General features: G+C 39.7%; 1 protein-coding gene across 2 annotated transcripts in view; it reads left to right on the top strand.

Moving 5' to 3' along the window:
• Nucleotides 1-18,270, top strand: part of RAPGEF4 (Rap guanine nucleotide exchange factor 4) — a 278,720-nt gene that overhangs the window by 55,303 nt on the left and 205,147 nt on the right. For both annotated transcript variants that reach the window (XM_081051093.1, XM_081051094.1), the window contains exon 4: nt 12,652-12,798. In XM_081051093.1, coding sequence (XP_080907219.1) covers nt 12,652-12,798 — 147 coding nt within the window. The remainder of the gene's footprint in view (nt 1-12,651; nt 12,799-18,270) is intronic.

Raw genomic sequence — 18,270 nt, forward strand, 5'->3', positions numbered from 1 at the left:
GGCAGATTCAAAATTGGTAGGGCAAGCTGGCAGGCAGATGTGAAAGTTGATGCCTCGGTCTTGAGTCCCAAAGCTGGAAAGTCAGGCAGAATTTCTGTGTTGCAATCTGGAAGCAGAATTACTTCTTCTTTGGGAAACCTCCAGGGAAATCTGTTTGTTCTTCAGGCCTTCAACTGATTGGATGAGGCCCACCTACGTTATGCAGAGTTATCTGCATTACGTAAAGCCTACTGATTATAAATGGTCATCACATCCAATAAAATACTTTTATAGCAAAATATAGACTAATGTTTGACTAGGGAACTGGTCACCATAGTCTAGCCAAGTTGACATATAAAATTAACCATCATATACTCCGGTGGGGAGCAAAATGGGGTTGGGTGATGGGCCATGGGAGGAGAAGGAAGGAAACACCTGGAATTCCTACCCCAAGAGACCAGCAACAGCATTGCTAAGTGCCTTCACTGTGTCACACTATGCTAAGGGTTCCATGTACATTAACTAACTTCATTTTTAGGCATTCATGTCCTATTTTACAACTGAGCTTGAAAACAAAGCACAGTGACATTAGGTACAACTTTCCCTAGGGCCACACAAACATACGTGGCAAAACTAACATTTGGATTCAGGTCTGACATACTGCAAAATTCATGTTCTTCCTGCTGCTCACATAGGAAAAACGGTTCGTAGGGGGCAGTAAAAGAAAAAGAAGAAAAGTTAAAAGAGACTAAGAGAGAATTAGGGAAAGAGGAAAGAGGTAACAATACAGACAGAGTTAAATCTTTAAAAGTAGGTAGTGTAGAGTTTCTTGTTAGCCTACCCCTCCTTTTTTGTTCCTCAAGTCTTTCCCTGCCCTGTGTGCCTGTTTTCTCATCCGAGAGTCAGAGGAGATGGTGGTGATAAATTTCCAAACTTACCAGTGGCAGGCCCTCAGTGGAGTGGTAGTGAGCCAGAACGGTGCGATACGTAAGAGCAGAGGTAGCGCCCACTACAGGCAACTAATGTGCAAAGCACTTTACTGACTCATTATTTCACTGGTACTCACTACACTGCCCTCCCCCGTTGCGTGCTGTTAGTAGCCTCATTTTACAGGTGAGATGCCATATAACTTGCCCAAGGTCACACAGCCATTAGGTATCAGAGACAGTTTTTTGTGATCCTACGGCTCAAGCTCTTGACCACTGTGCTTGTACAGTGGCCATCCAGGAGGAATAATGAATACGGGGAGAAGCAGTGTTTCCGTGTAGCTCCTGCAACCACCCTGCTGCATTTCTATTTCCAGCTCAGAGTGCCACACCTCTTCACCTCTAAACTCACCACACAGGTGCTTGCTCCACTTGAGGCATGCAGGTGGGGAAGGCCCGCTTCTCACACGCTACTGGGCTGCCCCTGAAATGTGGGCCCTCTTTCTGCCACCACCCCTTTCGATCTGGAGGTTCACAGTTAAATGAGCATGACCCCATCCTTTCAAAAGGCTTCTCAGTTAGAGCGTGGGCTAGACAAGTGTGGGTGATCAGGGAGGGAGATTGAGGTATAGTATATACAAGGTGGGGGTGAAATAGTTAGACTAGGTGTTGATGGGATGTGTGGGGGGCTGAGAGAAAGGGAGGATTCTGACTTAAAGGAAGAGGTGGGTGGGTGGTGATGCCACTAATTGAAACGCATAATGAAGAAAACCCTTCACAGGTTCTGGTATACTATTTTTATATAAACATTTATTAGGTACTATTGATTTGATGGAATTTTTTTCTGGAAAAAATCACCCCGTTTCTTTTATATGGTGATAGGAAAATATAACTACATATGACTTTCAGGAATACATAGGGCATAGATATTTTATTTGGCGCATAAACTCATATGCCCTTCCTGCCTGTTTCAATACAATGCTACTTTTCCTCCCTTCCCTTCATTCCCTTATAGTTTTTTTTTTTTTTTTTTTTTGGTCAGTAGGCTAAGAAAACACAGCTTCTTGTCCTCTGTATGATTGGGTTGGCTTTTGAATTCTTTGGACTCCAGGTTGAGGGTCATGCTTATTTCTCATTGATGAGATCCTACGATCATAGCAGGAATAACCCTCTCATCCTTTACAAAGCATTTCACTTGGCATTCTTTCATTTGACTCACCCTATTAGGTGGACCTAACTGTGTTGTATCTTGCTCAAGTCACAGGTCAGTGAGTGGTCTGCTCAAGATGGCATAGTGGTGACCCGTAGAGCTAGAAATCACCATGATTTCCTTACCCAATCCAGTGTCCTGCCATTCTTAGCAGTAGCCAGCATATGCAGCCATTTCCCTGAGGTGCCTGTAAGGGGTCGACAAAGGGAGCTCCTGTAAGGGGTCTAGAAAGGGCGATCCTGTAAAGGGTCTACGAAGAGCGCTTGCTCCCAACTGGTGTGTGGACCCTCCTTTGCCCCCTTGGATCACTGATGCTGTTGACTCCACATTTGGGAAAAGTATTAAATATAAACGCTCCGGTGAGTGGTAATATAAACTGCAGGCCCTTTCCTGGGAAGGGAGGATAGAGAAGAAAAGCCATTGGGCTGTGGGGAGCGAGATGGCTCACCTCCAGTTTTGCTTGGGGTCAGCCCACCCGCTCAGTTTAGAAACACAAGTCTGCCAGCTGGGGAGACAAGACCTGGCAGGCTGACTGCCTCACCCTGGGGGTCTGTCTCTGGCTCAGGACACATCAGACAGTTGTACAAAATCCTGCTGAGTGCTATTTAGAACCTGCTTCTCTCCCTTTCATAGGCCAACACTCTGTTCTGCTTCCCTGCCTTCCCTTCGGCCTAGTTCCCCAAATCCCAGGCTTTCAGCGTGGACTAGAGTGGGAAAATCAAAGCCTCTGGATGAGGAGGTGGGTAATGGGCCCTGCCTCTCAGAGAGCCTGCCCAAGAAGCTGGTGCTAGGTTGCTTTCATTTCTTTTGCTACAGCCTTGAACCATGTTTGTGCTAAGAATTCTGGGAAGTTATAAATAGGCTATTCCGTTCCTATGATTTTGATGAAATTTTAGAGACCACTATCCTTACAAATATCTTCCTATAAATTATATTGATTCCACTACTCCATAAAACAAAACCGACTTCAGAAACGTTCTTATCTCATGTCCCTATGTAATTGATTGAGAGATGCACTTCTCCCTGCTTCCCAGACATTTCTCCTGCCTGTTTGTCTTACTCCATGAAACTTAGAAAGCCCAGCAAGTGGACCTGCTCACAGACGGCTTCACCATCGCAGTGTCCCCAGCCTGACTCACATGCTCACGTAGATTGGCACTTGGCAGCACAGATCCTATCCAGGGTTAATCCTTCCAGTTCCCAGTGACGCCGGTCCCCACGCTCAGTCTCCTACCTAAGCCTAACTAGGACACTTACACCTTCCAATGCCCACAGCTGAAGTCTTGTGTTCAAGGACCTGTCTGTGTTGGGTGCCTATTTAACTCAATGGGCTAAAAGTCAGAAATTTTACATTCCCACTAGAATGAATAATACCGTGGGTGTACTCTCTTCTCATTAATATTTGAATGGATTTAGGGTAAGAAGTGAAGCTTGGAACAAATAGTAAACAATAAACTTAAAAAAATAAATAGGCTTATAATTCTCACTACATCAATAATACCCAACTCTGTGTGTATGTGTGTGTGTTTCAGAGAGAAAGAGCGAGAAAGGGTCCTGCTTTTCTCTGCAGATTTTATAGGTGAGGGGCCTTTTTGGCATGGTAAATATTTAAGTCATAGAAATATATAAGATTTTAAATTAATCTTTGCACCAAAAAAATACAGTATTTCTCTAGTCATAGCAAAGGAGAATTTCTGATTGCTGCTTAGTGAATAGAGGTTCATGCTGCAAAATAGAGAATGGGATGGTGTATTAATTCATTAAAACTTCTACCATGGTTCGCCGAAAATAAGACCTAGCTGGACAATTAGCTCTAATGCGTCTCTTGGAGCAAAAATTAATATAAGTCCTGGTATTATATATTATATTATATTATATTATATTATATTATATTATATTATATTATATTATATTATATTATATTAATGTTATAGTAAAATAAGACCTGGTCTTATGTTAATTTTTGCTGCAAGAGACACATTTGAGCTGATTGTCTGGCTAGGTCTTGTTTTTGGGGAAACCACTATCCTTACAAATATCTTCAACAGATGCTTATTAAAGTGTTAGTAAATACCTAATGCAATGCATACTGGTTAAAATCAGACTTCTTTTGAAATCCTCTCTGCCACTTAATTACTGTGAGACATTGGGCAACTTAGGTTACCTATTAGTTGGGGCTAATAATTCCTACCTTAAATGAGTTAACGTATGTAAAGCAATTAGTACAAAGCTTGGCACAGAGCAGGGTTTCTAAAGCTTTTTGCTCACCATTTCCGGAAAGAAAAGTTGGTTGCCTAGAATGGAATGCTGTTGGTAGCAGCGCCAGCAATGCTATCATTTTACCACAAGAGGGCAGTGCTAGCATAGAAAAAGCAGGAAATGTACTTCGTGTTGGAAGTGGCAAGAAGTTTAACAACATTGTTCAGCCATTTCGTGGGATCAAGGAATCCAGGCTGCAGTTGGCCTTGGTCATCATTTTATCCATTCTCTTATCTGTCTCTGTGAAATTCTCTGGTAATTTTTAGCCCAATTTTGGAAAAGGATCTCTTATTGGTACTCCCCCAAAGTAAAATGTGCTTTTATTTACCCTCTCTTTGTCTCTATCTCAAAGATATTTTTAAGCATTAAATGTTATTTATAAAACGTAAAAGATGAGCATGTTTCTCCAGTATGTGGATCTCTCGTTCTCTGTCTTTGGCTGTCTGATTCTTTCATTCACTTTCATTTCACCCCATTATTTTCAGACAGAGAACATCACCATCATCACAACACATTTTCTGAACATGTTAATTGAGCCCACAAAACGTGAAAGGTGCCAAGTCCACAGTGATTATTTGTAATCTCTTAATACTTATCTGTGCTCAGGTCGTGTCGTTTGTTAGGAACTGATCTGGAGTTTATTTAGCATCTCGCATGAGGCATCACATAGTGTATTTGGTTTCGTTGTCATGTAATTCTTTGGGTGGATGGAAGACTGAGCCACAGTGTAGAACAAACTGGCTCTGCCCTGAAATGGGGCTGGCCTCCCAGATTCATTGATCAGAATGCTAATTCTAGCCCATTCTGATGGAACCTGCCTGCAGCCAGCTTGCCTCATCTCCTTAAGCTGCATCTAGCACTCTGATTCCAGAGAAGGGCTCTAAAAGAAAAAAGGCTTGTCTATGTGTTTGCTAGGAAAAAACACATTTGACTTAGAACTATGTTGCTTTTGTGCTTAACAATAAATCCTTTAGACAACACATGCAGCTGAGTGTCTTGACAAATTCAGAGATCAGGTTCCATTAAATTTTTAGGTTTTTTTGGTTTGTTTTTTAATTGGGAAATATTGGGGAACAATGTGTTTCTCCAGAGTCGCTCAGCTCCAAGACCAGTCGCCATTTTCAATCGTAGTTTCAGGGGGCGCAGCCCACCGTCCCATTGAATGCTAGTTCAATGCAGGAATTGAACTAGCAACCCTGTTGTTAAGAGCTCACGCTCTAACCAACTGAGCCATCTGGCCACCTTAAATTTTTAGTTTTTAAAAGGACTGGAGCATTCAATTAATTCCAGTACTAAATTCACGCTCATGGAACAAAGGCACTATCAAACTTAATGGCAAGTATTGCCTACAGTAAATATTTGCTTCATAAGAATTTATGTTTTAGGGTCTATACACTTGAAGGACCAATTTGTTCCTTGATGTTAACCTAACGTGTATCCAAAACCAATAAACATGCCGTGAGACAATTATTCTTGATACATGTATATGCAAGTGAGGTAGGTATTCATAATTGCCTGGCAAAGAAACCATCAACAAAGTGAAAAGACAACCTATGGAATGGGAAAAAAATATTTACAAACTGTATATCTGATAAGGGGTTAATATCCAAAATATAGAAAGAACGCATACAACTCAGTAATAAAAAACACACACAAATAACCCAATTAAAAAATGGGCAAATGACCTGAATAGACATTTCTCCAAAGAAGATATATGAAAGGTCAGAAGGTACATGAAAGATACTCAACATCATTAGTCATTAGGGGAATGCAAATTAAAACCACAATGAAATACCACCTCACACTTGATAGAATGCCCATCATCAAAAAAGATGAGATGACAAATACTGGCATGTATGTGAAGAATAGAGAACCCTCGTGCACTGTTGGTGGGATTGTAAATTGGTGCCACCACTATGGAAAACAGTATGAAGGATCCTCAAAAAACTAAAAATAGAACTGCCATGTGAATTCACTTCTGGGAATATATCCAAAGGCAATGTAAACTAAATCAAAATGATATCTGCACCCCCATGTTCATAGCAGCATTATTTACAATAGTCAAGACATAGAAACAACCTAAGTGTCCATCAATGGATGAATGGATAAAGAAGATGTAATATATATATATATACACACACACACACACACACACCATGGAATACTACTCAGCCGTAACAAACAAGGAGCTCCTACCATTTGGAACAACATGGATGGACATTGAAGGCATTATACTAAGTGAAATGAGTCAGACAGAGAAAGACAAATACTGTGTTTTCACTTATATGTGGAATCTTTAAAAATGCATAATAAAAAGATCTGATACCCCTTGAAGTTACAGGACAGTTTTTTAAAAATCCTGATGCACTTACCAGAGAGAATTCTTATGTCTAATTTATTGAGTATTAATTATTTTAAATTTTATCAGACTATAACTTGTGCAAGTTGGATTTCAGTGGATGCTTATAGACGTTATTTGCAAGGTACGTTTATTATCTTGGGTATCAGTGACACATAACCATTGGCTTTCTTAACACCATTCCCATTTCCGTACTATGGCTATGATTATAATGAAACAAACAAATAAAATGCTCATATGAGAATGCCTACTTTAAGCAAACCCAGTATATCATAATACAAAGCAGGTAAATGAAGGGGTGATTCGTAGCAGAAAGAAAGGATTCTTTGATTTTACAGCAGGATGTTTCAGAAGGGTTCCTTTGAATACAAGCTCCCCCAGAGAGCTGAAGTGTTTTGCAGATCATTCAAACCACTTGACATCCAGACTGGGGGACAGAGAAGCTTGGAATTTGGAGTTGAGAAGCCATCATTAATTGGAGACTAACACAAAATGAATATAGAAATTCTCTGTTATTTAAATAATGAAAAATATAATTTGATTTTTAGAAACAGAGATAACCTATGTATGCAGGTAAACATAACTGAGTCAGAATAATATGTTCCATTATTTATTGAGTACCTACTGTGTGTCAGGAACCATACAGAACTCTGTGTATGTATTATATTATTTATACCAAACCCTGCTAATACTCTTAGAAGAGAGATTGTGACCATTTCACCAATGAGGATACTGAGGTTCCCGAGAGTGTTCTACCCAAAGCCACAGTGTTAGTAATTGGCAGAGAAGGGTTTTGAATCCAGGTCTGAAGGCCTATGTGTCTCACTATGCTGCCTTGGGGGGATTTTGCCCACTAAGCATGAAGTATGCTAACTCTGAGTGCCTGCAGGTATGTGTCCTTTGGCTGATGCTCCCTGCCTTCCATCAGGGCAGCTTTGTTGACATTTTTGTTCACTCATCTAATACTAACTTTTATGAATGGAGATAACCAGACCCTGCCTATCCCACCTAAACACATACGGTGGCAAAATTTGTCCATGACTTCAAGTTGGTGCCTGGCTGGGCAGAGGAGAACCTGGAAAATGGGGGCCGTCCAGAGGCATGTTCAGGCGGTGCTGGGAAGGACATGGAGAGGAGGCTGAATGTTGGAATCACACAGCCCCTGGGTTTGTAGGGCGAAGGGCAGAGGCAGGTCTAGCAAGTGGTAACGTGATGGGGCGTGGCTTAGTAATGGGCAAGGAGTCAGAAAGCAGCCCCAGTGATGGAGTGGGCAGACAGGTGGGCTGACAAAGAGGCCTGGTGACAGCAGGATGCCAGACAGGACCTGGGGCCCAGGGAGGGCTGTCAGAACAAGACCGTTGGCCACATTGAGAAGAACTGGGATACCAGGCAGCTCATCAGAGCAGATACACAGTAAGACAGAAACTTAGTGTCTCCATCTGAGGTAGGAACTCTGTGATTAGAACTGGGGCGCAGGATCAGAGCAAGAAAAGCAGAAATATTGATATGATTCTTAGTGTCTGGCTTATGGTTGCTTAAATTTCTCTGAATGACTGAGAGGATTGGTGTCCCAGCCTTCAATGGATTTGATCTTCTAGGTGACGGTCAAGTGGGCCCCAATATTGCAGTACCAGGTGTTTTATATTTTCTCAGTGATTTGGACTTATTAGGTATTCAGTATATCTATAGATTGGCTGATTGAAAAAAGAACCTGTATAGATTAAATTAATACTTCAATTGATTTTCCTATTGAGCCTTGGCAAGAGGTGCTTAAATTTCATGACAATTTAAGAAGCATATGGGAGGTAATTAGATTGACAAGTTTCTAGTCTCAGCTCTACCACTTGCTGGCCATGCTTTTGGGCAAATTACTGAGTATCTTTGAGCCTCATTTTCCTCAACCTATAAAATAGCGATATATGTATATATATTATATCCAATGTTATTTTAATACTACCATCAATAAGAAGACCCACAATTTATTAAGCCTTTCTTTTGAGTCAGGCACTATGTGAAGCCTTTTAATACATTATATCATTTGACCATTGTGAGGAATAAATGAGCGTCATAGTCAAGACACCTGGCCCAGTGCATGCCACGTAGTATGCCACTCACACGTGTGAAGAGCCGCGTGCACACAGTAGGATGTGTACTATTAAGGGGCAGTGGGGGAATTCAGTGTTTTAGAGCGTGGGAGAAGGAGTGATCAAGGGGACTGAGATGAGAGAGAGCTGGATTAGATCGGAGGAAGAAAAACGTCGTGTCAGTGACGTGCCATAGGTCATTCTTTTCTTGAGAGCCCATCACCCGTAGTTGTGTAGTAGAATTGGCCACAGTGGCCCAATATGCTTTATTAGCACTGTGAAGTCTTTCCATGTGTCACCCAAGGGATATGGCACTTATGCTGTATCTGACGCAAAGCAGGAAGCGACGAGCTGGCCTCTGTGCCTGTTGCAGCAGTCCCTTTGGGAATGCTGGTTTGGCTCAGTACCTCCCAGAGGTCTCAGTGGACATTGAGACTCCCAGCCATGGTTGAGTAACCCCCTCTCTTGTTTCGGATTTTCCCAGAAGCCAGCCTGGAGGTAAGGATTTGGCTGCGAGTGGCTTTTTTGGAGATGACCCCAGGATGTGTTGTAAGGGAGTGGGGAAGTGAGACAAGGAATGAAGGAAAAGCCAATAAAAGTGTGTTGGTAGGAGAATTTCTACTTCCCTGGGCAACTGCGCACACTCCTCCAGGAGAAACTGTGCAGGGTAAGAAAGCCAGGGTACTTCATCCTCCTTCTCTATGGTGGAGGTTATTCCTTACAGGCATTGACTGCCCAACACTCTGCCCTCAGGTGGAGCAGTGAAGAAGCATAGGTGTGCATGGCACAGTTGCTAAATGACTTGGGGAAGGAAAGGGGCTCCTCAGGGGGTAGGGGAAGCTGGCAGGACTCGAGCAGCATCTGCTCGACTCACCTTCCTGTACTGAACACATTCAAGTCGTTAAATCTTCATTTTGTATTTGGAAGTCCTTAAGATAAGTTGCCGTCTTATCCCCAAACAGGGCATTCCTTCACTTAGTTAATCTTTTATATTCTCCGAGTAGGTACTGACTGCTTTCTTCGGTCTCTATGTCACTCTCAATATTTTCTTTCAGGTGGCCTTTCTGAACATTAATCTGCAAATGAGCACAGGATAAAAGACTGAATAGTCTCTATTAAATAAGTATTGAGGCATAAGCAGATCTCTAGAGTGTGTAAGCTTAAAAGAAATAGTAATGTTACACTCAGAAATGGACACTTTTCAGTCATAAGCAAAGGCATGCATTAAGCATATCTACAGAGTTTCAGGCTTTGAATTCTGACCAATAGGGACCTGGTTAGATTTCTGTTACCTTTCAAGGTACATACTGAGCAAAATATATTGGCTCTGATAAATGAAAGAACATTTGCATGTAAATTTCCTTATTTGATAATTATTTTCTAAGCACCTTGCATGGCCCTGTCTGGAATTTAAATGCAAATAAGGCCTAGTACCCATGGGCTATAAAGACAGTGATTAGTGTTTGGACTAAAAATGTTCTTCCTAGGACCTTCTACTTCCCTGGGCCCAGTTATCCCAGTGCCCAATCCATACCTCCAAAATCCATTCAGATTTCTAAGTAAATTTGTCCTAAATATACTGAGTCTGCTGAAATGATGTTTGACCTTGTAAGTAATACTCCTTTCATGTGAGGTTTACAGTCCTAATTTCAAGATCATATCTTGTATTTGTGACTTCCTGTCCTTAAATTTCAGTGCATGAATTACAAAGAAGGAAATCTAGGGAGGACGGACCTACACTCAGTTCTGGTAGGAGAGTGCAGGTTCCTGGAAATGAGCTGGGTGCTTGACCAGGGCCGGGTGCCTCTCCTTACAGAAGTCCTGACACCGGGAGCTACACTGAGCAGTGCCGTTTGCAACACGAGCATGACTACATTTTGTTATATGTGATAAGACATGGGTAACGTGAAACTCTCCAGGGGAAATCCAAGAGTAGTTTTAATATTTTGTCTATGTCATAAGGGCTGTTCACTAACAAGGAGATGGGCTCATGTGACTTTCACAGTCTATGTGTCTCTCTTTGCCTTTTGGTGACAAACTACATATATCAAGGGTAGGAGATGAGAAAGCAGAAGACTGTTCAAGCCGTAAAAATCTACAACTAGCTCAGGAATAACAGCTCTTCATTGTTCTTTTGCATTATATTTTGCATGTATCTTTAGTTATTTAAACTATGTGGATAGTGGCAGAAGTAATATTTATGATCCATCCCTCTCAAATTTTAAAATAAAATTTAACACTGGAAAGTATAAATTAGGCAGAAGGATCCTTCTGAAGGTTTCCAATGACAAAAAATACAAATGAGGTAAGCTCGTGGAATTCTCAAGGGAACCTGATATGCTAGAGCATTTGTGAAAGTCTGTGGTTTATCATAATCCATCTTGTGTTTTTACTAGAATTTGAAAATTATTCAGAGGTACTTGTGTCTGAGTATTGATATTTCAGTTCTTGGAATGTGTTTCTGGCTGAATCTGTTTGCAACTGACTTTCTGGAAAATTTATTATTAATAGCAGACTGTTCTTAAATGCTCCCCTAGTCTTTCATTCTTTTCTGAGATATTATTGATTTTATTTTCGTGAAGGAAATTTTATATGGTAATATCTGTGCAGAAGTAATTTGTTATGGTTCAAGGAACTGGATTCTTATGGGCATTTGCCTTAGTAATGTGATTACAGAGTCACTAACTTGATCTTAATAACATTTGCCTATTATTGTATATTAGATGCATGAAAGGAAAACTGTGCTTTCTAAGTCAGGATTGCCCTTGTGTATCTACTTTAGTTGATAATGCCTTGCAAAATTAATGTCCAGGTGATTTTGAGTGGCTATTTGCATTATTTGAAACTAGTTAGGATTAAATCCAAATATTATCACCAATGTTGCATGCAGAGAGGAAATTACTTTTTTAGTACACCTTAAGAAACTTTTAAATCATTGATTCATGACATTTTATAAACTAGCCATCCTGCACTTCATCAGATGTTGTTTTTACTCTGCTGTGGCTGCAGGAGGCAGCATGGTGCAAAAAGCTCAGACGCTATAGTCAGAGAGCTGTGCTTGGAATCTGACTGCATTACTTATTACCTATGTGAACTAGGGCTGTGTGAATCAACCACTCTGATTTTCAGTTTCCTCATCTCTTCAAGACAGACTGAATTAACAGCATCCCTATTCCAGTTTTCTATTGAAATATTGTAACTGCACCTCCTCAGTAAAAATCTCAGTATGTTTTTTAAAAGATTCCCCCCTTTTTTCTTAAAGCTGATAGCGGTCCTATAAAAAGATGACCCTGTCCACAAAAAGACTTGCATGAGATTATTACTAGTAGCTTTATTCATAATGTCCCCAAACTAGAAACAACCCAAATGTTCAGCAATAGGAGAATGGACAAATTGTGGCATATACACGCAATGGACTATGATCAGTAAAAGGAAAAAAACCCGACTGATCCATGCAACAACTTGGATAAGTCTTATAGACATTATGTAGAGCAAAAGAAGCCAGACACCAAAGAGGGCATATTGTCAGATTCCTTCCACATGAGGTTGTAAAACTGGCAAAACTCCTTTATGGTGATAGAAATAAATTGATTACCTCTGAAAGGAGGGTCTTGATTGGAAAGAGGCAAGAGAGAACTTTCAGGTGTGGTAGAAATGTTCTGTCTTGATTTGGGTAGTGATGACAGGGGTGTATGTGTGTGTCAAAACTTGTCGAACTGTGCAATTAAATTGAGTGTTTTATTGTGTACAAATTATACTTCAATTCAAAGAAAAGACAACTCATTCACCCGTTAACTGCTTAATTTTCTAATGACCGGTTTTTGGGATTCTCAGGATGCAGTGACCATCTGCACTCTGGGAATTGGAACAGCCTTTGGAGAGTCCATTCTGGACAACACACCCCGCCATGCGACCATCGTTACCAGGGAGAGCAGTGAACTGCTTCGCATCGAGCAGAAGGACTTCAAGGCTCTATGGGAGGTGAGCCCCAAGGCTTCTTTGTCAATTAATGTGGTTGCGGAAAAGAAAAGGAGCTGCCACATGGATAATGGCATTACAGTCAGGCCTTAATGTGCTCTGTTCTGAGCCAGTGGATGAAATTTAATTTTTGAAATTTGTTTTTGAAATGAGTGAGTGAAAAAGCCATTTTGACACAAGACATCTTTAAAAAAAAAAAAAATTAGTGCTTGCTCCGTTTTCTGTAGTTTGACATCCCTTATAATTATTTCCTGAATGACCATAGAGTGTTTTTATGTATTTCTTCCCTCCTATTGAACATATGTATTCTTCACCGGGGAACAAAAAACTTTGACATTTTCTTTTGCATTTGAAAAATCATCATTGCCATGTTCCCTGGTAAAGTGGACTAAATGGGGTTAACATTTACTTCATTTAAATGCTTTTAAAAATGATGTGCCCTATAATAAAGTATGGGAAATGAGGGACATAAAGATGCCTGGTTACTTGCCAAGTTCAAAATGCATAGGTGCACAGCAGTGGATGAATGCAACTGGTGCTGGTGGCTTTTGCATTTGCCGCTGCTTACCAGCGCCCCTTAGAGTACTGCGCTCATTTACAAGAAGTACGGCGAATAAATCATCTTACATGCAGTAATGGCAAATGGAGCACTTGGAAAGGCCCAGCTAAGCCTTGCATCTTTCACGTCCATTCCTTTTCAGTTCTTCAAGCTTCTGATTTTAACCTGTGGTTGTTCCTTATCTTTGTCCGTGGCTCAGTATGTCCAAGTGTTAACCCATCGAGCTGGCAGGCTTCGCCACTTGTCCCAGTGTGGCTAAGATTTTAAACTTGATCTAAAAAGAATTTTGTGTAATCAAATCGTTTCCTCCAGAGCCAAACAAATGACAGATGCATTAAGGGAGCAAACCTGCCGGTGAATGAGTGATGCTTTGCCTTAAAAGTCCTTGGAGGGCCCTGGTGGTGAAACCTGTTACTTTTATTCTTGGCAGTAGTGAATAAATTGCGGGGTTACTTGTTTGAAATGTTTCTCTTAGAAAATATTAAAGAGCTCCAACTGCTGTGCAAAGTTCAGAGACAAAAGCTACTTTTAGGAAGGCAAAGCTAAAGTAGGTTTGCATGAGGTGTGTATGGAGAGGTTTCTGTCAATTAAAAGGAACCAAGCTTGAGGCAAATAAGCCATTTTTTGGATCTTTCATTTTAAAAGGTAAATGGAAAAAGTCTTTTCTGAAAAGGAAATTTAGAAATCTAGTTTAAGAACAAAAAAAGATTCCTACCTGCGGTGTGTGTCATTATAACCACTTTTGTCTGTGATAACTGATTCAAGTTGCTGATAGAGGATGATTTGTGGACATATTAAAAACTTATTTTAATTAGATGTTCTCAGTGCTATGAAGGCAGTTCCTGAGAAGTTGCTGTGAATCATTTTAAAAATTATTACAAAAAAATTTCAATCATACCGAAAATCAAAATAATACAATGAATCCCCATACTCCTGTACTTAGTTCAGCAGTTGTTAATATACAGGCATATTTGCTTCGTCTTTGATTTTTGTTTTGTTTTATTTATTTTTATTTTTTGAAACCACTTTAATGTAAGTGACAGACATCATGATATTTCATTCTAAATATTCGATGTATATCTCTGAAAAATTAGACTATTCTGCTATATACCTATAACACCATTATTTCATCTACAAAACTAACGATAATATCCTAATATCATACAATACCCAGTCTATGGTTTAAATTTCCCCAATTCCCTAAATATCTTCTATAGCTGTTTTTTTTGTTGTTGTTTTGTTGTTTCAAATCAGTCTCAAAGAACCATGTATTACATTTGAATGTTACATCTGTCAGTCTCTCTGTCTCTTTCCCTCTTTCCCACCCTCCTTTCCTCCTCTCCCTGCCCTTCTCTTTTTCTCTCCATGGCATTGACTTGTTGAAAAGGCCAGGTCAGTTTCTCCCAAATTCAAGATTTGTCTGGTTGTTTTTCCGGGTATTTCTTATGTACCCCTAGCCCCAGGTTTCTTATAAATGGAAGTTAGGGCTAAAGACTTGATTAAATCAAGCCAAACATTTTTGGCACGAAAACATCAAAGGTGATGCCTAGTACATCAGGAGGCTCGTAATGTCTGGTTGCCTCATTATTAGTGATGCTAAATTTGGTCCCCTGGTCAGATTGTATCTGAGCACATTTTAGGGCTAATTTTCCAAAGGTATTTCCCTTAGAGGAAAATTATCAAATGGGGCTATTGATATTGAGGGTGGTCCTTGGTATCCCAAACCTTGCCACATGATTTTGCAGCTCAGTGGATATAACCCCTCATCTGTAACTTCAGAGCATGATTTCTGATCTCCCCTGCCCGTGACTTAAGTGAGCTGAAAAGGATGGGTAGAGGTTGTAGTCTGACCTCTTCTTTTACTCATGATGGACGGGAGTCTCATCGTGAGTAAGAGATCAGTCAATACTTCATTGTATTTGCCTGTTCATGCAACTAAGTGCAGAGTTCAAATTAGGTGGTCAGTCAATGTTTTAACTGGCTAAAATGAAAATGTAAAGAACTCCATTATCTAGTAATCTAATGGGCACACTTGTGCATTGATAATCCTAAATACATGATAATCCAAAAAATGTAAAATTCTAAAGTACCTTTAGAATAGAAAAGATTGCCAGAGTTCCTGTTCTCAGGGTGGGAGTATCTGTTCTACTTTGAGGAGACAGAAAATCAACTAGCAAGTCAATAACATTATTTCAGAGTACAATATATGATTTTCATTAAATAAATCTTATTTCTCTTCTTTGAATATGGGCGATCCATTGATGGCATGTGTAGTACTAATCTGCTAACAAAATATCTGATAACTAGAGCCACTATAAATTGGTTATGTCAGATAATAGACTTTATAATTCAGCCATTCATTTCACTGGTAAATAATATCTGTTAGTAACATTAAAACCCAAGCTCATACTGTCAGTTGAAATCTAAATTAGATCTGTCAGCCAAATATCGAAAGGGGAAGATTATGAAGGGAGGGATTACATAACTTCAGGATTCAGGTAGAAGCCTCACTGAACCAAGTGATGGCAGAAAGAAGGCAGCAGAAAGGTAAGCCAGCAAGGGAAGGAGAGCTCAGTGTTAGGCCATAGGTTCCGGATAGTGAAAATTAGATAACGTGAGTCATGGGTCTGAATGTGCCTGGGTCTATATTCACCTCATTTGACTATTTCCTTTTCAGGAATGCCATGATGGGTGCACTGTATGGCAAGCACCCTTATATTTGGCTTTGTCTCCTTATCTATGCCCTTGATGTCACTTCAGGGGGCTGAAGGGTAAATATAAGGACCAGGATTCTTCTAACTCTGAAAATGATCAGTAATCACTAACTGGTAGCACAGTCTTAAAATAGCTCTTTAACAGGCTAAGCAAATAGTCTATTTTAAACCTTACACTTGGACTTTAGTGGCGACACAAAACTAGGGAATCCTGCTTCCTTTCCTTGATCTAAGGTAAATTTTCTGGCTCTCTGCAGGTAGATAACACACTCAGAGAATTACATGTGAGATTTTTATTAAAAAAAATTTTGAATTTTTATTGGGGAATATTGGGGAACAGTGTGTTTTTCCAGGACCCATCAGCTCCATGTCAAGTAGGTGTTTTCAGTCTAGTTGTGGGGGGTGCAGCTCACTGGCCCATGTATGACTCCCACCGGCGATGTTGGTGTTATGAGCACCACGCTCTAACCATTGAGCAAACTGGCCGCCCACTGGTGGCTCGGTTCCAAGCTCAAGCTGTTGTTTTCAATCTAGTTGGGAGTGCCCAGCTCACTGGCCCATTTGGGAATGGAACCAGCAACCTTGTTGTTAAGAGCTCGCACTCTAACCAACTGAGCCATCTGGCCACCCAGAGATTTTGAATGCTATTCAGTTTCATCCTAGATACGTCTTGGTTTGTGTTATCTATTTTAATATCTATTATATCTATTATATATATATATATATATATATATATATATATATATATATATTATATCAAATTTGTAGCACCTAGAGTATTAAAAAAATTATTGTCATAAATGTGACCAGAAGAATTATTCAATAGTCTCTAGCAATACATCAAATAAAATAAATACTCCCCAAAATATAACTAAGGTAGCAGGTTAATGCTTTTCTTTGTATCCTATATCTTTCCTAATGAAAACTTCTTTCTTTCCTCCTCCCTTTCCATGTTTCAGTTGCCAATTTACAGTCAGGTTTGAGGGCGCTGGTTTGCTGCTCCCTCTTAAGGTTAGGTCATATTTTCCTAGTTTATGCAAATTACAGTAAATTTACTCAGAATTGATCAATAACACTCCCCTCTTTTCACACTTCTTTGATATTAGCACTTAATAAAATATGTTATTCAGGGTATGAAACATCTCATTTTTCAGTAGCATCGAGAGAGAGAGAGAGAGAGAGAGAGAGATCATTATGTTTCTGGATTTCGTTCAGAAGAAAATTAATTTAAAAGTCCTGGAATACCATTTTTAGTTCTTGAGACAATTATAATTTAAACTCTTTGACACTAGTGGCATTGTACACATTCAGTAAGGAAGTTAAATGGCAAAATAATTAAGTGTAGGCTTGGGAGTTAATATTTGGTCCAAGATTATGGGTATTTATGATTGTTGGTGGCTCTTGGAATAAATAAAGGGCTGATTTACTGTCCAATTCCATGAATTTCTTCTCAGCACATATAATATAAGAAGGTTTCCAGTGGTTGGAGCGATAAACAAGGGTTTTTGGTTTTCTTCCTGACTTTCTATCTAATGTGTGTCTGTATGAAGATGCTTTGACATCTTTATGTAAAATACTCCAAATACACGACATTGAATGAGGAGATGAGTCCAGTGTGTTCAGAGAAGTAGATTACAGAGGCACTCTCAAACAAATCCATAAAAGATGCTACCAAGAGGTCTTTGAACCAGTGGTCTAGCAGCTGCCTACCTGTGTTTCAATTGAACATCATTCCGGACAAAAACTTCCCTTTATCGTGAGTCATGTTAGAGCATGTTGAAAGTAATAATACAAATTTATGAATAAATTGTTTGAAAATTTAAAGATAGCAACAAAGCTGTACTCTTTAAAAATAAAAGCAACATTTTATTTTTTTGAGGTTTGCAGGTTTATTTATTTTTAGCTGCATTTTTAAATTATTGTTACTGTTCAATGATAGTTGATATTCAGTATTATTTTATATTGATTTCAGGCATAGTGATTAGACATTTATACAATTTAAGAAGTGACCCTCCCAATAAGTCTAATACTCACCTGGCACTATACATAGTTATTACAGTATCATTGACTATATTCCCTAGGTTGTACTTTACATCCTCGTGACTATTTGGTAACTAGCAATTTGTACTTCTTAATCCCGTCTCCTTTTTCACCCAGCTCCCAAACCCCTTTCTACCTGGCAACCATCAGTTTATTCTCTGT

This window comes from Rhinolophus hipposideros, assembly GCF_964194185.1.
Source record: "Rhinolophus hipposideros genome assembly, chromosome: 6".
In the NCBI taxonomy this organism is placed as follows: domain Eukaryota; kingdom Metazoa; phylum Chordata; class Mammalia; order Chiroptera; family Rhinolophidae; genus Rhinolophus; species Rhinolophus hipposideros.